Source organism: Triticum aestivum, chromosome 6A (genome assembly GCF_018294505.1).
Source record: "Triticum aestivum cultivar Chinese Spring chromosome 6A, IWGSC CS RefSeq v2.1, whole genome shotgun sequence".
Lineage (NCBI taxonomy): Eukaryota > Viridiplantae > Streptophyta > Magnoliopsida > Poales > Poaceae > Triticum > Triticum aestivum.
The window spans coordinates 244,720,230-244,743,638 of NC_057809.1; the positions used below are offsets into that span (position 1 = coordinate 244,720,230).

Below are 23,409 nucleotides of genomic sequence, written 5' to 3' on the forward strand. Positions count from 1 at the left end.
GAGTTCATCATTCATCTCATCATACAATAAACACTTGCCCTGAAGGCAGATCGGAGGGGGGACGTCACCAGTAACACAAGGAGTTGATGGCGTCAGAGAAGACAAATACCTGCTTGCAGCTCCTATGGCCAGAGGGCTTGGCGGCGTCCTTCATGATAAGGAATGGTGACATCCTTCCAGACTCGAGCGAGGGTGGGCTAGCTCGCTCCATGCAAGCCCAACCAACAGGGTGACACCATATGTTCACATGATATTTTTCCTAATACTCCCTCTGTTCTTAAATATAAGTTTTTTTAAATATTTCAATATGAACTACATACAAATGTATAGACGTATTTTAGTATAGATTCACTTATTTTCCTGCGTATGTAGTCTCTATTGAAATCTCTTAAAAGACTTATATTTAGGAACAGAGGGAGCATGTATTAGTGTTTTTTCTAATATGGATTAGGGAGACAAGAGTATGTCTTAGTGTTTTTTTCTAATATGGGTTAGGGAGACAAAACTATTTTTGAATATGGTCGGCCACTCCAGATATCTAGCGAACAGCCAACTTGGTCTTCCAAAATTGCTGACATATCCTTTCTTTGGCAGATCAAGAACCAAATTATTTTGGAACTGAAATTTCGGTTCAGTTATTAGTTTTAACTGAACAGAACTGAAGTACACTGACAACACAACAACAGTTTTAACTAAGCATCCCATCTCTTAGTCCACTTCCAATTGGGAGCAAACGGGGTCCACTGCCCTAGCAGGCAGCAACTCTCTTTAGTCTTTACATTGCAAGGTTAGGTACAAAATAAGCCTGAAACTGAAAATCGCCGTACAGTCGTGCATCACCATCCATGGATGGAACAGAGGGGAGTTTTGACGCGATTCGCATCAGCCTCGGTTCTGTACAGTCCTGGATCAAGTCGACTTGTCGATCCTCCCAATGGTGTTCTGTCTTGCGTTCCGTAGGATGGTTTTATCTGCGGTGATGAAGAAGCCAGCGATACAGACTGTCCAATAAAAACAAGGATATTGTTTTAGTAAACTCCCAATTTTGTGTTGCATGAGCATGGCAAACAAGAATGATCATCTTTCTGAGCTACAGATGAAGCAATAGGCATGATCCTTGAACAAATGGCTATGATCGATCTGAAGTACGATAGCAACTTCTATTGTGTTGAAGCCCTGCCAGCAACTTGATACTAATCTCATCGGGATAGCCAAATCATTCAGTGCGAATAAACAGACATAATCGCATAAATCTAGCAAAACATGTGGAGTTTGCAATGATTCCAAATTGCACCTTAAACGAAGGAATAATTAGTAGAAGCAAAAATCCAGTACCAGATATTGTTCAAGAACTCACTAGTCGAATTAAGATTTAAGCGGAGGCCCTTGTGTAAATTATTAACCTCTAGACAGAACAAAAAATGTTGCATCTACTGTCAATTCTAAGTAGTAAAAAATTGCACTGGATCTTGGTCCGGACTACAGCAATAGGCTGGGCATTCGGTTAGACTGAACGATCAGTGTGGTTCTTCAGTGGTGTCAGAGGCGTGGGTCTCATCTCTTAGTCCGTCAGGGATAACTAGCAAATATGCCCGATGCAAAGGGATAAAAGATAACTCGGCACCCTCGTACTAAAAGAATATACTGCGTGCAAGGCACAAGAATTAGTCTCTGCAGGTGTGGCAGAGATAAAAGAACCTACAAGAGTTCTCGAGCGCAAACGTTCATTGATTTGCCTTCCAGCGAGATGTGCTCTCGCACCATCAGGTTGCCCTACGCGGAGTCAATGCATTTCTTGATATTTAGGCTTACATGGAAATTGTTGATGTGGTCACACCTAAGATCATGCTTTTTCCCTGCTAATCTCTCTCTCCATACAGATATGGCCATTGGCCAAAGTGTGTTTTCTCGGTCGGAAGTTCCAGTAACAGACCTATTTTTTCAGTCCCTCCAGAAAATGTTGTTACCGTTTGGAAAAAAATGGATGAAAAGAATAAAGATGGTTGCATTGATTTGATTATGTGAACGCAGAGAAGAGAATAATATATGTAGATACGATGCCAATTTAACGTACCGAGAACTAAAAACGCAATCAGGTCCAGGTCATGCTACTGTTCGTGTTGATCGATTACCACTCAGAAAATGGTGGCTGCCTTCCTCCGCAACCTTCTCCTGGCCTCGGCAGAGCGGCGCCTCTGCTTTACGCCAGCACATACATGCTACTCGCCACCTCCTTCCTCCTCCGCGCCAACGATGACACTTGCGTCATTGTGGATTGTTTCTATGGATCACCGTTGTGGGACCCCTGATCCTGTCTTTCGTGCACCAGTCTGGAGCTGGCCACTCTGCTCTGCTCCCTCGGCCTACGGTCATCAGGCAAAGAGTCTCACGCACTGCAGCTGCCCATTGGCGCGAAAGGCAGCGGGACCGTCAAGTTTTACAAGCTGGCGCACGCCCTGCTGATGGCCCACACGCCGCTCCTCATTGACTAGGTGCAGCTGCTCAAGGTCTTTTGTGCCTTCGACCACGACAACAAAGGCTACATCTCCACCCGCCAAGCTCGCGTGCTCCATGGCGAGGCTGGGCCAGCCGCTCATGTTTGATGTTTGATCACGCTTGATGTTTGATGTGCTCAGGACCATGACACGTATCGGGATAGGTTGGGGGACACCTTGGTGGCCAGCCGGACCCGGTGCGTCGTCAGCGGCAGTGACGGGCACAGCAGGTCTCGAGCTCACCGCCCCGCTTTGCTCCCTCAGCCTGCGGTCAACAACGAGTCTCGCGCGCTGCTGCTGGCCATCGATGACAACACCGAGAACTGCGACACCTTGATGCGGGACGCAGCCGCAGACTTCCTGCATGGGGAAAGCAGACGAGGAAGAAAGAATAGGGGTCATGTGTCAGCGAAGGCAGAGAGGAAGAGTCTGTCTCAGCTCGGAGTACTGTGTGACGACGGACGAAAAAAGAGGCGCGAGCGTCGAGCGGGTGCCCTCGTAACACGAGAACAACGGGGAGGCATAAGGCTGGCGGAAGTGGGGAAGCCAAGCTTCAATAGGAACTTGCAATTTCCTAAGGCTGGGAGCATCAGGCAGCTACCCTCGCCACGCGAGAACGACGGGGAGTCACGACACGAGAATGACAGGGAGTCGTGACGCATGGTTTCTCAGTGCAGTGGCGTGGGGCATTCGGACGAGACGAGCTAAGAAGACTCGGACCTTATTTTTCACTTGCAGGTGGCATTGGGGTAAATTTTGGCAGCTCTAGGGGCAATTGCAATGACGTATGGAAAAACAGGACAAATCAATCATGCCTTTAATATTATTACGTGTGAGATTAGTAAGGATATCTTTTTGTTAGGGAAGTGACTTGGTTCAGCTAGAAAGATAAAGATATCATCTCTGTTAGGGAACTCGAAATTCTATTCTTAGGCATCAATCGAGTCTTCCCTAAAGGGACACCATGTGCCACACAAGGATTCTGGAATAGATGAAAATGAAATAGTAAAGATCTAATCCCCGCCCCCAACCTTCTCTCTCTATCATCCCCGACACTATGGTCGGCCAACCTTCGCACCTCGGAGCCCCACTGTGTCATGTTCATCGGTCTTAGGACCAGTATCAATCCTAGCACGTGACTTGGTATCAGACATACCGGTCCTCGTCGCATCCCACCATCGACCTCCAAGGCCTCCCTTCCATAGATTGTCAAGCTCCTAGACAAGAAGCTTTCTGTGCAGAAGAAGGAATTTGAGACAGATATTGAAGAACCCAAGGAGCAAGCAGCAGCCAACAGGTTGTCATTGTATGCCTGGAGAAGGGCAGCCCTAGTCAGACCTTCAACAAGGACAAGCACAACCGCCACTGCAGTCCCTCCTCTGATCTAGAGGACCACGCCTACGAAAGCAGGAAAATCGGCACCTAATACAAACCAATGAGTGCGACCTACAACAGCAGCGGAGGAACCTCCAGCAGTAGAGATGGAGTGCCCTCCAGAGGCAGCCATGCCACCAATCGGAAGGGCGGCAACGCGCACAACAGCAGTGGTAGCAGAGTTCTCTCCAGTTGGGGTAGTGGCTGCACAAGCATCAGTAGATTGCTCGCTCCCCAGTAGCAACGACCACTCATCTTCCCAAGCCACCAGCAACACCTTTGTTTCCAAGGGGACCCTGCAGATAGATTCCTCAAGAGATTGCAGTCACGCGTGGAAGTGGCATGTCCTGTCCATCATCTCACTAAAAGTGGCACTGTTGCGCCGAGGACGACGTTGAGGTGCGGTCAGTGACCACGACAAGATGTCACTTTGTCCACTCCCGCGCTTACGGTTGTTATTACTCCTAGACGACTCGGCTGCCCTTGGCCTTGGGGGACTCAAATTGGTCCTTGCTCTTGCCCTTGCCGTACTTCATCTTGTGGCGGACAACTTCTTCGCCGGTAGCGTAGCTGTTGGCAATGTAGAAGAGCTCACGAGTTGTCCAGGGAGCCTTACATGCCATCTTGTGATTGAGTTCCTGCTCTTGAGGCCAGCGAAGAATGCGGCATGACATCACCGTCCCGGACATTCCTCAAGGAGTTCTTCACCTTGGATAAGCTTGGATGTATTCCTGAGGATCAGTTAGGTCTAATAATTCCTACGCTTGTTGTAGGTACCTTGGAAGTTGCTGACGACGAAGGCCTCGAGGTCTATCCAGTCCTTGATGTTGTCCTGAGGCATAATGGTGAGCCAGGCTAGAGCCGAGTCCACCCAAGTTCAAGGAAAGGTGTCGGATCACGACGTAGCCGTTGCCGCCAGAGGGCACGCACGCACACCATGTGATAATCAACCAATCGGATATACGGCAGCGCCTCACCTGTGCACTTGTCGATGTTGTTGACTTGAAAATGTGGTCGGGGCATGTCGTGCGTACGACCATCAATGGGATCATGGTGATCCCTTTGCGGTTCGAGCACAAAGAGCAGAATTAGCAGAAACCCGCACAAAGTTTACCCAGGTTCGGGCCGCTGTGAAGCGTAAAACCCTACTCCTACTTTGTATATTGGATGTGTATATGTCCAGTTAGAAGGAGAGCACGTCCGGCAAGGTGCTCAGAAAATGCTGCTACGTGTGCAAATGGACAGGGTTTCGACCTTTGTCAAGGTAGCCCTGGGCCTCCTTTTATAGACTATAAGGGGTCACCATAGTGGCAAAATGGTAAATAAACATTGTAAATAGTGGCTATGGTGCCAAATACCTAACTCTGACGGGTTAGAACAAACGCATTAAATGCACCGTGAGGTGTCTTGTGGATGGAGCTCCCCGGCAAGGTTGGTCTCTCCTTCTGTGTCGTTCGCCCATCTACCTTCTATTGCCTTGACACATCATTTGGACGGGTGTCACTAAAGTTGTATCTTCAGAGGCGAGCTGCCACGTGCCCAGACAAAGCTCATCTAACTACCTGCCCACTCAACACCTAATCGACAAGTGACAGCCTGATCGATGAGGTGGAGCGGTGGCAAGGTAGTGGGATTCTTGCCGGGCTCGGAGCTTTGTCGGTTTCTCCCCGGCAAGGATCTTGCGGGGTCCTCGAGCCGTATCTTCAATATTTCTGATCTCTAGCTCGGTGATCTCCTTTGTATGCTTGTAATCTGATCTTGAGTTTTAGCTTTAGTTATCCTCCGGCAAGCCTTGCCATCGGGAAGGCTACTACTGCCTGTGCATGAGTCCGGGGTATTAAAACCCCAATTCTTAATACACCGACAAGAGCCCCCGGGCCAGGGCCACACACGCATGCGAGGCGTCGTTGGGCTAGGCCCAAACAATGCACAGGCACGCGTGCAAAGAATAACTCCCAAACAATGCACAGGCACGCGTGCAGAGAATAACTGCTACAATCTATCATAATCTTTTTTACCGCGCCTCCCACAACGCACATTAAATGAAGAACGTGGGAGAGGTGGATGAAAACGGCTGCTGCGGTAATGTGCCTGCAAAAGCACATCCACGTCGGATCGTAAAGAGCCAGCCCCGCTTCTTCCCCGTAAAAAGGAATCCGCAGGGGCTCCTCATTTACCTTCCCTCTTTCCAATCTAGCAGTTGCCATCGTCTTCTTCCTTACGCCCTCAGAACAAAGCACTCTGCATCCATCCACTGCTCCACACTCCCACTCCTCCTCAATCCTTACTTCCAGAACAGCCATGGCACTGAAAGCAAGCAAGGACAAGGTGGAGAAGATCCTCAGTACGGACGCGGAGGCATGGCGGAAGCAGCACGTCGTCTTCGACCTAGTTCTGGACAAGAGTGATCTTGTTGAACGGTACGCCTACATGTGGGGGAGAGAGATGAGAGCTCACTCCGCCCCGCATGTTCTTCCTGGCTCCACCAAGAGGAACACGATCAAATATTGCTTCTTTGTTGCTTATTTCTACTGCGGGCTCTGTCCCCCTTTTTCTGATTTCTTCAATGACATCATGCATACATATCGAATCTGGAGATGCCCTTTCTGGCTCCATCACTTGGATTCCTAGGCCTGGGACCAAGGATATATATCTTGAAGGAGCAGGACATAAGAAATGGGAAGAATGGCGGGGTGAGTGGTGCTGGATCAAGGACGATGATTTCCCCCATTTTTGTTTGCCCCGGCAGACCAAACCAGTTCGCGGCAAAGATTGGAGCGGCTATGACAAGGATGACCAGAAGCTCGCGATCACCATCACCAAGATCCACCGTCTCAGTTTTGCCAAGCTAGCCATTGAAGCAGTTGTGCAGACTTCCTTCGCCGCCGAATCGCCCCCCTGCAGAACAAGAAACAGCCGGCTTGGGAATACAAGAATGTTGCGGATGTCATGAGGCTACACCCCGGATTGAACAACAATTTGACGGTCGTGCAGCACAATGCTCAATGCCACACGCTGTTTAGGTCAGACGGCAAGACCAAATTGCCGGCAAGCGTCGTCCCCATGTGCAACAACTCGGCCTTGACCGCAATCATTGCGATGATGCCATAGTGCAATGCACATGGAGTTGGAGACTGGGCGAAGCCGCCCAAAGAGGGCGTGCAGGAATTCTTTGATACCCTTTTGGAGAGAGTTGTCAGAGAAGAAACAGATCTCATCCGCGACACCCCCGACGAGGAGGTCGCCTATATTGTGAGCAGAGCAGAGAAAGCTCAGCTTGCTGCGGCGGCCGGTGTCTCTAGTCATTTGGCGGCCGAAACTGGCAAAGAAGTATGGATGCCTGAAGATCTTGCTGACAAAGATGTGGTTGCCGGTGAGCAGGCGATGAAGTTGTCAGGAGTTCCACTGGCAAGGGGACAACCGAAGAGCAAGAACACGAAGAGCCCCTATTCCGCCAAGGAAGCAACGCATCCTCCACAAGACTGCTTCTAATGACCCAGTACGTCCATCATCTTCAGGTGGTAAAACTGCCGACAAGGGACCAGCCGGCAAGACTTCGCAGCGGCAGGGAGCTCAATAGCAACCTGCGCGGCGCACAAGACAGACCGCCGCGTCAACAGCTGGAGCATCAAGGTCGTCAAGGATTCTGACACCAAGGCCATTGAAGAAGCCATCCAGCCCATCGTTGACAAGGTAAGCCAGGTGAAGAGGGTTGAAGGCCAGCGTAGGGACTAGTCGGCACGCCTCGTCTTGTCTTGCCGCCAACAGTCCATGTAAAAGACAATATTTCTCTTAAGTTAGAACCGCAGCAAGTTATCTGATGTAATATAAACTATCTGTGTTTGATGAATATGTGTTGTTTCCCCTTGTTCGATTCAGTTTTTGCATGGTATGTTTCCTACACTTTTTGGAAACTTGTCGGTGCGCACACTTGACGCGAGCGCTTGAGGAACGGATCCTTTGCAGCTTGCTGGAAATGTCGCCGTCGGCAAGGTCTCTTGGGGGTCTCAGCGCAACTGCTTATATTGTTGAGCGGACTCGAAACAAAATAAGAGCGCAGCTAATCGCGACAAGGTTCCCTCTGGTGCACGTTTTCCATACAAAAGCCAAAAACGTTCAAGAAAGCTAGCTCTATAATAAAGAAAATTGTTTGTAAGTTTTTCAACTTAGCTTCTCCCTTTGTTGTTGTGGAATAATAAGCTGAACGTCACTTGTTGGTGTCCATACTATCACTCCCCCCGGCAAACATGCACGCGAGGGAACCTTCTGTCCTTTTGAGAAAAAGAAAGAAGAGAAAATAACGATATGGAACCTTGACGGTTCGTTAATTATCCATACAAGGCAAGCATATCACAACATCACGGAGAAACACATATCTTTTCCCTAATAATAAAGCACGGATTGACTGCGTCGGGTTCACCATCGCGGCTGTTTTGCAGAAAAATCCCTGTGATTTCTTTTATTCAACCCGCAGTCACGTCCCTAAGTGAAAAGCGGTTCGCCATTGGAAAAAAAAAGATCACCTGCCTCCCTTCGTACCCCATACCTCCAGCGCTACGGCTCGCTTCACGCTGGCGGCAAACCACCCCGCCGTCCACCTCGCCTTGCCACGCGCCGGTGGTGGCTGGTCGACCTCCACTGCCCCCCGCGCACCTTCTAGCACCACCAACCCCCCCCCCCCCCCCCCCCCCCCCCCCCCCCCCCCCCCCCGCGCGCGCCTTCTAGCACCACCAACCCTGCTGCTCCCTCCCCTCTCCCATCCCGATCTTGACGCCTAACCCACCCCTCCCTCTCCTTTATGAGCACAGCCTGCTCCGTCGGCAGATCCTTCTGGTCGGATCTGACCGGATCGAGGCAGGGAGACCCATGCTCCCCTCATCTGGTGGGATCCCCTCCTTCGGTAGGATCTCCTCATCTGGTGAGATCCCCTCCCCATGGCTCCAACCATTAGGCAAGCACCCATAATAATTTTTTTACTGAGTAATTAATGTATTGAATGCAAGATTGCATTCTTGTAGGGACAGAGAATGGAACACCACCTTCAGTTTCTTATCTGATCCCACCTTCTGGACTCCATGAATGAAGTAAGATAATAATCCATTGGTCAATTACATTGCCTCTTTTGTTTTGCTTTGTTTGTCCCGCTTAATTCCTCATCATGGGAGATGCATGCATTAAACATAATGTTTTTTAGTGGGCATCAGACTTGGTTCAGATGGCTTTTGTTGTGAAAGAAAAGTTATCTTTCTGAAGACTGTACTAATCCTACATCACATACTTGATTTTTTTTTGCATAATTTTTTAGGCCTGATGAGTATCAACTGGCATGGGAAATTAAAGAATTGCATGAGAAGAGTGAGGACGACCAGCAGGTTGGGCTCTCTAAGGAATGCTCATACGAGCTCGCTATGGTGAGGATGGCTTAATGAATGGACATGTCAATCATGCTTAGCCAATTGGGCAGTCAGAAGTTGGAATCGAACCCGAAATTGTGGAGTCCATGCTGACAGCCCTACCAGCTGGGAGGTAGGAACAACCTTTTTCCCCTTCTTTTACAAATCAAATATTTTGATATGCAAGATTGAATATTAAGGCACTATTTTAAATCTATTTATTGAGGCAAGGACATGGAAATAACTATTTTTTTCTCACGTTCCAATGCACGGGCCGAAGGTTATGCGTGTGCAAACCCGTACATATATATCAACATTTTCGCGTGTGTGTTGGAGCTTTGTCTGTTCGTATACAATGATTAGCGCATGGGTTCTGTTGAGCCAGGATGCTTCCTGATCGGTAGGGGGTTCCCTGAAAGAGCTGGTGTGGATTGATAGCCTTTGGGTTTTTGCATGGAGTGGCCGCGATATTTATTGGGACTAGAATGAATCTGAATTATGCATAGCGATTGGCCATCTACTTAGTTATTGTAGGTGTTCTGTTTCAGATAAATATAGATATCTTTGAATCCACGAGAAACTTGCAGTATAATTCTTTAGTTCACATCCTTCTGCTTGTGCAGATCCTAAATGCATTTTTAAATGTACCATGTGATTCATTTTTCATTCTTGCTACCCTCTAGAGAAATTATTTGCTCTACCTAAAGTAGGGCTCCTGAAGGGGAGCCTTGGCGCAGTGGTAAAGCTGTTGCCTTGTGACCATGAGGTCATGGGTTCAAGTCCTGGAAACAGCCTCTTACAGAAATGTAGGGAAAGGCTGCGTACTATAGACCCAAAGTGGTCGGACCCTTCCCTGGACCCTGCGCAAGCGGGAGCTACATGCACCAGGTTGCCCTTTTTTTTTACCTAAAGTAGGGCTCCTGTGTTGGTATTCATGGCCGATTTGTCTAATTTATGATTAGTAAATTGTTTGGTCTAATTTACTACCTGCTTAGTCTTGGGAATGTGGATGGCTTCGATTTGTTTTGTGCTTATTCTGCTTATTGTTTGCAAGCGTAGTGTTTCTTGCACAAGCATGATGATGAGAGAATAAATCGTAGTTCTCTGAATGCATCCTTTTGCCATTAGGTGAAGTATTAGGAAAAGATCCTTTGTGCAGAGTTGAATTGTTTACATGGAAACAACCATTCGGGAATACATAGTGTTTTTTATTAGTAGAAGCAAGATATAAGCAAGATACAGGGAAATATTGGGCCTAAGAACTTCTTTTTCGGTTTGTTTACTTCTGCGGCGTGGTTGGCCCCTTAATTAGTAGGTATATATAAGCACTACTTCATATATTCGGACCCCCTATTAATAGTTTATTGCAAGATTTCTAATATTTAAGGAGGGATCCAGTCTTAATAGGTGTCTGTATGGCACTTTTGAGGACTTAATAATCGAATTTTTTCGTTGCAATTTCACACTTTCAGGAGTCTGATGGGCAGGTTATTTAGGTGTAGGGAGTAGCCTGCTGATGGTGGCCCTCACGTCCAGCTCAAATAATAGAGGGCGTGGACCTGTTGGGGGAAGCACATACACCTTGGTTTTAGTGAGCAGGTAAATTAATAATCCACATTGTTTACTCTATGATTTTGCTTTGATGTTGTTGCTATGATCCAGAACACTGATAAATACTTCTCTCCATTTCACAATGATACGCCTGTTAATGTACTATTGTGTATGCTCTTACTATTCTACACAATTTGGATTATATCATGTCATCGTTGTTGACATATATTGGATTCTTCTGGTTGTTAATAGGTAGGAACCTCCTCTTACTTCGACAGAATCAGGAACCCCTTCTTTCAGATTCAGTTGATCATCATGTTTGTCGTTCAATAAGTAGAGGCTCACTGTCTGTGTGTGCGCAGGTTTCCGAAGAAAGAAACACTCAATGCCATTTGGTTGTTTTCAATGTGCCAATCTCTACATTCATAGTACATCATTGAGTTTTACCTTCAACTAGACTCTTTCTGCGTTGGTGATTATTTATTTATTCCTTTACAGTTTAGATTAGCTCTCTAACCATTTTGCAGCCTCCTTTTTCTGCACTTATTCAACTACTTATTTATGTACTCATATCTCGCCAATGGTGTACTTATTGTTGTGTGTAATTTAATGTGAGGCACTGCACTCATCCGTGCCGGCATTATTGAAATGAAGGGCAACATGATGGAAGGCTGGAGCTGCGATTAGATTTCTCCAAGATATGACAGTGTTTGTAGTCATGGTTCTGGTAACTGTCTTCGATCTCCATGTGCTAACTGTTTGTGAAGACGGAAATGCGAGTAATGTTCTTCTTAGTGATGCTCTTTCCCTTTTGATTCGTACACTGCTAAACTGACCACTGATCTCTAACCACTTTGATTCGTAGATTGCTGAATTACCCACATGAACTCTTGTTGCCACACTTCGTAAACTGCTGAATTTCCCATTATGTCGCTTGCACCTGTGCCATATGGGGAGTGTCTATTGTGTTTTTAACCCGTCAGCTAAGTAGATATTATGTTATCAGTGGCTTGATTTTAGTCCACAACCACATCTGTTGTATCGATCTGTCCTTGGAATTTTATTTTCTCCCTGTTTAGTTGGGAGATTTTTATGTGTTTTCTATTTAGCCTGCTAAGTAAGTATTATGGGTAAAAGCATGATGGTATTTTGTGGTATATTCACTCCATCCTTTCTCAGTGTCGTGGCCAATTACTACACAGTAGCCATTTGCTTGCATATCTGTACTGGAAAGTCTGGAACATATTTAAATTCATTTATTACTAATTAATTGCCTATGTTTCCCATCAACTATAAGGTAAGTTACCAGGTACATTTTTATGGTTAATTATTGTTTCATAATTCTCCTTGCATCTTCATTGTATCGGCAAACTCCCCTAATCTCATTTGGTGAAAATTCTTAACCTTGGTATTCTCACTGAAAGTTCCTGATACTGTACGAAGTTATCAACATTTGGTTTGCTCGTGTCTCGTGGAATAAGAAGTTTTAGCGCTGTGTATGGAAGAACAAGCGGCGCGCTCGCTTGGACCTTTGACAATGCCATTATTATTTCTTACGCAAATGTTTTTTGCTCTTCCTGAGAGTGTGGTGCTTAAGACATGATCTTATACATGTCAAAATGATGCTTTATTGTTCTCTGAATCTGTTTATATCTGTTTCGTGACCTGAAGTAGTATATTGAGTTGTAAATAGCCACAGTAAGGGAATAATTTCAGGTCAAAACTTTTCTTTGTAATGGTCGTAATCTAGCTGTGCAACCAACGTTTCTAAAGTAATGACCCTTTGTTCAAAGAAGCACATTGTTTACACATGGTAAGTGTACTTTATTCTTTAGAAAAAATTGTTATTAAAGGCCAGGCTTGATCGTATTCCTTTTGCTTTGTTGTTTCACTCGAGTGTTTCCTTTCGCTATCGTATTGGAAAGGAGAGTTGTCAGGAAAACAAATAAGAATTCATTTCACCATCGAATGAGGGATGAGACTAACTAGAGACATTATTAATTGTATTTTTAATTGACATTACTAATTATTATGCGTTTAAAAAGGTTGGAACGAGAAAGAGGATGGTGATGGTCTAAACCCGCGTGCACTCAACAATCGTCTCTTCTAAACGTCTCTTCTAAATCCTGTGCAGATTAACAAACGTCTCTTCTAATCCTGTATCAGTGTTGTCTTGTCCTTGGTTTTGACCACTATGTCATCCATATATGCTTCCACATTTCTGTGCAACTAAGGTTCAAAACCAATCTGGACTGCTCTTGCAAATGTTGAACCAGTACTTTTCAATCCAAAAGGCATATGTATGAAGCAGTACATGCCACATGGAGTAATAAATGCGGTCTTCTCTTCATCTTCTTTTGACATGAAAATCTGGTGATACCCGGAGTAGGCATCAAGAAGAAACGACAGCAAGTCACATCCAGCAATGGAGTCAACAATTTGGTCGATGCGCGGCAAGGGAAATGGGTCTTTCTGGCAAGCTTTATTTACATCTGTTTAGTCAATGCAAAGACGCCACTTGCCATTCGCCTTGCGCACAACAAATGAATTGGCCAACCACGTAGGATGGAGTACACCTTTGACCAAACTTGCCGCTTCCAACTTCTTTATTTCTTCGGCAATAAACCGTTCCCGTTCCAAAGCTTGCTTCCGCACCTTCTGCTTGACGGGCCGCGCGTGAGGGCAGACGGCAAGGTGGTGCTCAATTACCTCCCTGGGAACATCGGGGATGTCAGATGGTTGCCATGCAAACACATCGACATTCGCCCGCAGGAAGACAACGAGCGCGCTTTCCTATTTGTCCTCAAGGATGGAACTTATGGTGAAAGTTCCCCCCGTGTCGTCCTCCTTACGGACACCTTCTTGGTCTCTGGTGGAGCAGCCTTGTTCTTCGACGGGAGCACAGCACTCCAAAGAGGCACGCTTGCCGGAGTCGGTAGTCTTGCCAGTCTTCCTCCTCTTCTTCCCCGGGAGCTTAGTCGGCAGGAGCAAGTGCCTTGGCGGCAGATGCTGTAACTGCTTCCCGGTGAAGTTGTTCAGCGCAAACCAGCGCATCCTTGTCAGAATGGATGGTGATGACGCTCATCGGCCCTAGCATCTTCAACGTGTTGTATGCATAGTGGGATGCTGCCATGAATTTTGCCAAGGCCGAGCGGCCAAGGATCTCATTATATGGCAATGGAATCTTGACGATGTCGAAGACAATCATCTCTATCCTGTAGTTGAGTTCGCTGCCAAATGTCACCGACAGAGTTATCTTGCCCTTTGGCTGGCTCCTTCCTGGATCGATCCCTTGGAACGTGCCAGTCTTCTTCATCAGATCATCATCAGAAATCTATAGCTTCTTGATCACATCAGGTGAAATCAAGTTGAGACCAGCCCCACCATCAACCAACATTTTTGTCACTTTGAGGTTGTGGATTGTTGGTGAAAAATAGCAAGCACCCGACCGCAATTGTCCAATCAGGGTGATCCTCAGCGTCAAAAATGATGGGCGTGTTGGACCATCTCAATGGCTTCTAGGCATCAACAGCTGGTTCTGCCGCATTGACTTCACGCGCCCACTTCTTGAGTTGGCAATGAGAGGAGTGCAAAGATGCACCTCCGTCAATGCATATTGCTTCTGTGGCTTTCTGGAACTCATGTTCACTGGACTCGTCTTCATCCTCTTCGTCCTCGTCATCATCATCCTCTTTCTTGTCTCAACCTCTAGCAAGCTTCACCCTCTGCTGCTTGGTCTTGCCGCGGCGACCTCCTCGGCCACCACATTTCTTGCCGGACCCACTTGCACCGTCAGCCTTCTCCTTATCTCTCTTCTCATACTCAGCCTTCTACTTCTCGGCAAGCTGCTCAACTTGCCGGCAGTCTTGAAGGTCATGGCTCTTGGTGCGGTGGATCTTGCAATACTGCTTGCCGGAGCCCCCGGTCTGGTCAGCAGCCGCCAAGGCTTGGCACGACGCGCACCCGGCAACCTCTTTGCCGAAGCTCTCAGCTTAGCCTTCTGTCGGGGCCACTATTGCTGGATCCCTCTACGGCGAGCACAACTTTACCCTTGCGATTCCTGTTGCGCTTGCGTTGCGGTTCTTCTTCGGGGCGGTGGCAGCATCATCGTCTTTTGAATCAAACCCTGCGCCAACCTCCTCCCCAGGAAGTCTTCTTCCTTCCTCAGCCCGTGCACACTTGTCAGCCAGAGCATAGAGCTCAGCGACATCCCCCACCTTGTTCATGGCCATCTCTTCCTGCATCTTGCGGTTTCTCACATTCTGTCGGAACATGGCAATGATTGCTGCGGGGTGGACATCGGGAATGTTGCGTTGTACACGGCCGAATCTCTGTATGTACTTGTGGAGCGACTCATCTTCTTTCTGCAGTATCAACTGCAGATCAGTTTCTTGGCCTGGAGCTTTGCGAAGCCCCAGCAGCTTGCAATGCAATGGTGTAAATGCTTAAAGCATCTCTAGCAGCCCCGCAAAAAGCCCCGACCCGCAAAATAACCGCCAAAATGTGGGTCGGCGCTGAAAATCCCGCCCGAACAGACCCCCCAAACGCGGCCAGCCCACAAAAAATTTTAAGGGGCGTGGCAAAATCTTGACCCCAACCGCGAATACGCAGGTTTTCGCCTCGCCCCTACGGTGCCCCGTATCACAAGAAAGCGGTTGGCGGGAGGGACATTTCAGCCCGCCCCCTTTCCTCACCCCTTTCCGCCGCCACCCGCCATTGGTTTTACCCGTCTGCCGCCACCGATTCCGGCCAAATCTATGGGCGGAATCACGCCGCGGGGGCGTCCCCCATCCTCGACCACCGATACGCTGCACCCCCCCGGGATCCGGCGAGACGAGCCCGCCCTTGGTCGTCGTCGTCGCCGGGGATCGACCGCCCTTGAGTCGCCCGAGATCGCCCGCCCCACTGGTGAGTGTTTGATTGTGCTTTGTGCCGAGCGCTATGCATAGTTGATTAACGCGGCGTGCGATTTTTGTTCATGTAGATGGAATTGAGCCCGTGCAAGAAGTTTTTGCTCGATGATTCGTCCGATTCGAACGACTCGGATGTTGAGACGCTGCTTGCAAACTATCGGCAACAGACGTTGGTGATGGTGCTTGCCGTGAAGGAGCACGAAGACGAGAACCGAAAGAGGCGGCGAGGATCGACCGTCGGGCGTCTTTGCATTCCTCGAAATCGCCATCTCGAGAACGAGATGTTGATGCAAGACTACTTCGCGGAGAATCCAACATATCCACCACACCTCTTCCGGAGAAGGTACCGAATGCACCGATCTCTCTTTGTGAAAATTGTTCAAGCTTGCGAGGCAAATTGTCGATATTTTACTCAAAGAAGAAATGTCGCGGGCTTGAAGGGATTTAGTGCATATCAGAAAATCTTGGCAGCTATGCGGATGATTGCATATGATGTTCCGGCTGACTATGCTGATGAGTACCTTCTCATTGGTGAAGATACCACAATTTAGTTAGTGCGTAGGTTTGCCAAAGTGATCATCCGTGTCTTTGGTCCTGAATATCTTCGGGCACCCAACGAGGATGACACAAAAAAAATTGATGGCATCTAATGAGAGGAGAGGTTGGCCTGGCATGCTAGGTAGCATTGATTGTATGCATTGGACTTGATTGCCCGAAGGCATGGCAGGGAATGTATTGTGGCAAGTCTCGTGATGCAACAATTGTGCTAGAGGCCGTAGCATCCGAGGATTTATGGATTTGGCATTGCTTTTTTTGGCATGCCGGGCACTCTCAATGATATCAATGTGTTGCGACGGTCTCATTTGTTTGCTAGGCTTGCTAGTGGTGATGCTCCTGCTTGCAACTACTGGTAGGAACAGGATCCCTACCAGGGCGTGGTCTCAGGTTGTAGGGGTGGAAGGAGGGATGACGTGGAGGAAGGCGTTGTCACCGGCGCTGGGGCGCCGTCATTGCGTGCGTGCGCGAGAGAGAGAGAGCAGGGCGGCGGTTAGGGTTAGGTCTCCCGGCTCCCTAAGGAAGCCGAGCAAATATGATTGCTTCTTGCTTAATCCGAAAACGGGTCCTTACACGAGTTTATATAATCCTCCTAATAAGATAATTGGGCTAAGCCCCTAATAACGATAAGATAAACTAGGCCACAACTGACTGGGCTAAGCCCCTAATATGCCGGTCATAACATCTCTCCCCGCCTGCACAAACAGCTCGTCCTCGAACTGGAAGGCGGGGAAGATCAACGATCGCTAATCACCTCTGCGTCAACTGGGGCGGGCTGGTCGCCGAGCCCGACGGCGGCGGGGTCCTCCTCAATGTAGTCTGCAGCCTCCAGGTAGAAGAGTCGTGGGCAGACGTGGCCTGATATGTAGGGCTTGTCGCAGTTGAAGCACAACCCTTGGCGGCAACGCTCGAATTGCTCAGCCGGGGTGAGCCGGCGGAACGGGCGCGCCGCGGAAGCCTAGGCAGGCCAACCCTGCGCGGAAACTTCCGACCAGGGTGGCGGCCCAGCGGCCCGGGGCGGTGGCGCCTGCTGGATGGCTACTGCGCGACGCTCGAACGCACGGGCGTAGTACATGGCCGTCTGGAGGCCCTGTGGCCCGCGCATCTCCACGTCCACGCGGATGTGGTCCGGTAGGCCGCCAACGAAGAGCTCAGCCCGCTGACAAAGCTCACCTAACTACCTGCCCACTCGACACCTAATCGACAAGTGACAACCTGATCGAGGTGGGGCAGTGGCAAGGTGATGATATTCTTGCCAAGCTCGGAGCTTGCCAGGCTTGAATCTTCATGGGTTCTCCCCAGCAAGGATCTTTCTGGGTCCTCGAGCCATATCTTCAATATTTCTAATCTCTAGCTCGGAGATCTCCTTTGTATGCTTGTAATCTGATCTTGAGTTTTAGCTTTAGTTATCCTCCGGCAAGCCTTGTCGTCGGGACTCGGGAAGGCTACTACTGCATGTGCATAAGTCTGGGGTATCAAAGACCCAATTCTTAATACACCGACAAGTACTGCAACATGGATACAGGAGCCAAACATCTTCGACCCAACGTATGTCGTGCCAGGAGGACTCGGGGAACGATGGGGCTTGTTGATGCGACAGTCGTTGTTGTCGGCGATGGCGGTGAGGTTGTCTCCCTCCAGGTTGTGACAGACTTGGCATCTTGTCTCGAGAGTCTTGCACATCATGGTCCAGGTTGATTTACAAATGGGTGGCCAACCAGTTCTGGATCCGTAGATGACTTTTCTTGTGCTATAAGATGGTGACCCGCCCAAATCTTCTAGGAAGACTCAAGTCATGGGCCTGGCCTACCCCATGGTTATTTGGCCTTATTCATCCTCCTTGACTATACTCGGGTGTTCCTCCTTGACTATACTCGGGTGTTCCTCCTTACATCGTCAGGGTGCATCCAAGGTGCTTGACGACGGCAACTGCGCCCCCACATGCACAACCCTTGATCTCTCTCTCCTCCAGAATCGATGGCATCCACAAATAGGTCCTCGGGCACCTCATCCTCGATGCCTTACGATGCAGTCTCTTTGGACTTCTTGGTGGAATAATCAAAGATGATGGAGAGGAGCTGCTTTTGGGGCAGTTCTAGGGGCGATGGCTGTAGCAGCTGAGGGGATTAGGTAGGGGAATTTGATGGTATCACCGAGTATGGCTGGGAATGATAGACCAAGGTTCAAGGCCAAGGCCAAGTGGACCAATGACAATATATGTCGTGCAAAAGCCATTGAAGCCAAGGTGGGTTCACTCCTACTTGAGCTCCCTATGCATTTGGATGAGGCATGGCTACTACCTCAAGAGTGGAACCTTGTGTTTGATTAGGCATGATGATGACCACCACGGAGAAGTGACAAAGGATTGCAAAGTCCATGAGGAGGAGCAAAGAGAAGAAGCTGGAGCCCAAAGATCCAAAACTGGAAAAGCCTCTGGACACCCCGAGGCCCTGGCCACCAGGAGAAATTCTCTAGATACCTCGGGTCCCGGCCTCCAAACCCCCAGGTCCACGACCCCCTGCCGACCAACTTTCTAGATACTAGGTCTACAGGTTCCATAACCCCCAGGTCCCCGTGTCCATAGTGTACCCTGTGGCCCTGGTCTTGTCGGTGTGCAAATGATGGGAAATGTTCCTTGTACCCCTCCCTTCTCTCTTCCCTATTACCTATATATTGTGTACCTCCTTTTTCTAGGGTTAGCTAAGCATAGAGTAAAACTTGAGGGAGCTTTGCTCAATCTATATCCTCTTAGTAGGATCAAGGCTTCCTCATTGGGGAAGAATCCTATGGATTTCAAAACCTCAACATCTTAGAAGTTGGAAGAACTATCTCAAGACCTCCAACTCTGCTAGAGATTTGGAGAAGAACTATCCTTGTTGTTCTTGGATCTAAGATGCATCTCTTAGATTGACTTGCGTTTTGAGGAGTAATTGGAGTGGATCTTGTCCTTTGAATGATTTTCATCTTGGTTTCCCTTTTTCGCCCTTGATTCTTGTGTTGCTTCTCAAATCGACCTCCAATTCGTGAAGATCGAGCCACCCTAGCGGCTTGCCCGGTATCAGGGCAGCTGCATCGTTCTGTACCAAGGAGAGAGAGTAGTGTACGGGAGAGAGACAGAGAAGATGGCAAGCTTAGAATGGGCTTGACCAGGCCTAGTACCACTAATGTGCAATTGACAATCGCTCTCCTAAGATTCCAACTCCCAATACATGTAAATTAAAAAAAATCTTGCCTTGGTTGAATTGGTATTGCAACCTAGTTCAATACCTGGGGTAGAATATCTACATCAAAACAAAGCCTAACTAATTTTGGTTCACCAAAAGTGATGACCAAATCTGGTAACGAGATGTTCGGTTTTGGTCATGGTTCTTTGGTTTGGGACTCCGATTCTCGGTTAATATGCCCACTATATAAGGTGATATGCTCAGAAAATGCATACTATTATTTCACCCATCTTACTCCTCACTGGTCAGCACAAGATAATGACAGTAGCCAACGGAATTTTCTTTACAAAAGTAAAAGCTTCACAAATTAAAGAGTTAAATCCAATATCTCACCTTTTGTTAGTACTAGTAAATGTGTAGCAATGCACGTTGATATTAGCCTGTATATTTATTACATGGGGATATTAGATAGGATATTATTTGCGCGTCAATTATGTGATTAGCGCTGATGTTTATATTTGGTATGATATTGGTTGCATGTTAAAAATGTTGAGCGCTCACCATTGAAGCAATCTAGATCGTTGGATTGACCTGATTTGATGGCCGAGATTAGTTGGATCTGCCCCTTGGGTATTTTTATATTGGTATAAATATAGATATGCGCGTGTAAAAGAGTCAACCATGAAAGAATTGCAGAATGTTTTTTGCTGGATGTGAATGTTATGTTTTACATCAACATGATGAGCCACTCTAACAGGATATGTAAAGTTAATCCAATCTAGAGTAGATAATTATACACACACACACACAGGAAACAGCAGTAAAATGATAAACTGGAAACATAATCTGCACCCCGAAGCTGCCAAAGTGCATGAGATTGGTCAAAAAAATGAACAAAGAAAAGTGTATGTCAATCATAGAGAACCGGTGCATTGAAAATTATTGAAGACTAGCATTGTTTGTGAAAACAGGGCCAGGTGGCATAAGAAGATATATGGCCATGCACATAACTGAATAAGGGGACAATATGATATTGTTGTATGCAAAATAAGGTCTATATGATGTTGCCAGTGCATGAAAGTAGACTACAGCCAGAACTACACTAGCTCGGCAAAGACAGTTTTGAGTAGCATAGTACCTGCCGATATGATGAGTGCTTGTGCGGTGTAGTTCAGATTATGCTTAGCCCAAGGAAGGACACGGCAAGCAACCAACTGCACAAAATTAAATTTAACAGAGGTCAGAATATATGCAAGTATGCACACAAGAATTCAGCACACAAATACGCACCGTGGGAACCGCAACCACAGTACCAGCAATGGCGGCGTTCTTCCCTCCCAACAAGACAGCCTCTGCAACAAGATAACGCATCAGGGAATCCAGGAATCATCTTCCGCTTCCCACACTGAGAGCAGAAATCACGCATCAGGGAATCCAGGCAGACACGAGACCCCATGTCCACCTACCATAGCGCAAGAACAAGAATCTATCCATCCGGTTGGACCAAACAACCGCGTTCCGCCTTGGTTTCCCGATGGATCTGCGATGGTGTGGCCCGGTGGTGGAACTGAGAGAGGAAGAGCGAGAGGGTCTTTGGGGTACCTCGGACGGCAGCGCTGGATTCCTCCTCCTTGGGGGATCGGACTAAGAAATTCCTGGCGGCCATGGCTCCTCGCTCCGTTCTGTTTCTTCTCCCTGGCGGCTCCTTTTCCGTATAGCTCTCTTCCGATTGAAGGAAACGGTGGGTGACCCGAGTTGTCTTGTTTCCGCTGTTGGTGCGGCCCGACTTTGCGACCTGTAAGGGCATCTCCAGCCCTTGGCCCTCAGGGACGTGTAAAAGCGCCGTCTAGGATGAGCCGGTGCAAAAAATGACCATGGAGTAAGTCGGTCCTCAGCCATTGGCCCCAGGCGCGTATTAAAATAAAAAAAGAAGAGCCGTTCGGCAAAGTTATAATAAAAACTAGTTAAATTTCGGTCAAACATAGCAAATTTCGGTGAAATTCACGCATTTTCATTACATTAACCTAATCTAAAAAAAGGGGCTGAAGTCGTCGCCGCCGTCGCCGCCATCGTCGTCGTCGGCCTTCTCCTCCTCGACGCGGGCGCCTCTGCTGGACCCCTGCCCGGCGTCGCCATGGCGGACTGGCGGCGGCGCGTCGTCGTCCTCGTCGCTGTCGCATAAGACGACGACCCCCGTCTTCATCGCGGCCGCGTCGGCGCTCCTCGAAGCGGCGCAGGGCGGCGCGCTGGCACTCCTTCTTCTTCTCCCGGCGCGCATTTTCCATCGCAATGGAGTCCTGGCGCGCCCATTCTAGGGCCGCGTCGTCGTCGTCGAACTCCGCCTTCACCGGCGCCAGCCCCGGCTTCATCTTTGGCTTGACGAAGCGCGGAGGAGCCGACGAGGAGGAGGCGCGCCGGCCGCCCTCGTTGATGACGATGCCGACGCTGCGAGTGCGCCGACCGACTGGGGGAGGGAGCGCTCGCCGTCGGTCAGGGAGGCGCGCGCGACCTCGACCTCCTCGGCGAAGTACCTGGGCTTCGCCATGGCGTCGGGTAACGGGGGAACGGGCACTCCCTGGTCGCTGAGCCGCCACCCCGTCGGCCCGGCGCGCATGTCTGGCGGCGCCGGGATGTTCGCCTGGAACAGGAGCCAGGACTCCTGTTCGCGGAGCGAACGGCGGCCGAAACCGTTCGCCGCCGCCTTGTCTCCGGGGAAGCGCTCTACCATGGCGACGGGTTCGGCGGTGGTAGAGAGGGAGAGAGAGGGGTGAAGGAAATATGCCCTAGAGGCAATAATAAAGTTATTATTTATTTCCTTATATCATGATAAATGTTTATTATTCATGCTAGAATTGTATTAACCGGAAACATAATACATGTGTGAATACATAGACAAACAGAGTGTCACTAGTATTCCTCTACTTGACTAGCTCGTTAATCAAAGATGGTTATGTTTCCTAACCATGGACAAAGAGTTGTTATTTGCTTAACGGGATCACATCATTAGGTGAATGATCTAATTGACATGACTCATTCCATTAGTTTAGCACCCGATCGTTTAGTATGTTGCTATTGCTTTCTTCATGACTTATACATGTTCCTATGACTATGAGATTATGCAACTCCCGTTTGCCAGAGGAACACTTTGTGTGCTACCAAACGTCACAACGTAACTGGGTGATTATAAAGGTGCTCTACAGGTGTCTCCAAAGGTACATGTTGGGTTGGCGTATTTCGAGATTAGGATTTGTCACTCCGATTGTCGGAGAGGTATCTCTGGGCCCTCTCGGTAATACACATCACATAAGCCTTGCAAGCATTGCAACTAATGAGTTAGTTGTGAGATGATGTATTACGAAACGAGTAAAGAGACTTGCCGGTAACGAGATTGAACTAGGTATGGGATACCGACGATCGAATCTCGGGCAAGTAACATACCGATGACAAAGGGAACAACGTATGTTGTTATGCGGTCTGACCGATAAAAGATCTTCGTAGAATATGTAGGAGCCAATATGAGCATCCAGGTTCCGCTATTGGTTATTGACCGGAGACGTGTCTCGGTCATGTCTACATTGTTCTCGAACCCGTAGGGTCCGCACGCTTAAGGTTTCGATGACAGTTATATTATGAGTTTATGAGTTTTGATGTACTGAAGTTAGTTCGGAGTCTCGGATGTGATCACGGACATAACGAGGAATGGTCGAGACATAAAGATTGATATATTAGACGGCTATATTCGGACACGGAAGTGTTCCGGGGAAGTTTCGGATAAAACCGGAGCACCGGGGGGTTACCGGAACCCCCCGGGGGTTTAATGGGCCTCATGGGCCTAAAGTGGAGAAGAGGAGGGGCTGCCAGGGCAGGCCGCGCGCCCCCTCTCCCCCTAGTCCGAATTGGACAAGGAGGGAGGGGCGGCGCCCCCCCTTTTTCCTTCTCTCCTTCCCCCTCTCCTACTTGGACA

General features: G+C 48.4%; 1 protein-coding gene across 1 annotated transcript; it reads right to left on the reverse strand.

The window, feature by feature from the left end:
- Positions 1-537: 537 nt before the first annotated feature.
- LOC123127381 (early nodulin-93) lies at positions 538-21,269 on the reverse strand. Its single transcript, XM_044547046.1, has 4 exons — positions 21,048-21,269; positions 20,736-20,797; positions 20,584-20,659; positions 538-1,001 (listed from the first exon to the last, which is right to left on the reverse strand). Exons 1-4 carry the CDS (start codon positions 21,250-21,252, stop codon positions 910-912), a joined length of 435 nt encoding a protein of 144 aa, XP_044402981.1. The 5' UTR covers positions 21,253-21,269; the 3' UTR covers positions 538-909.
- Between the last annotated feature and the right edge of the window lie 2,140 nt (positions 21,270-23,409).

Coding starts and splice junctions, on each gene's coding strand:
- LOC123127381 (XM_044547046.1), bottom strand. CDS start 21,252: ATGCCCTTACAGGTCGCAAAGTCGGGCCGCACCAACAGCGGAAACAAG. Junction 20,798..21,047: donor ATCCAGCGCTGCCGTCCGAG/GTACCCCAAAGA, acceptor ATCTTGTTGCAG/AGGCTGTCTTGTTGGGAGGG. Junction 20,660..20,735: donor CTGTGGTTGCGGTTCCCACG/GTGCGTATTTGT, acceptor AATTTTGTGCAG/TTGGTTGCTTGCCGTGTCCT.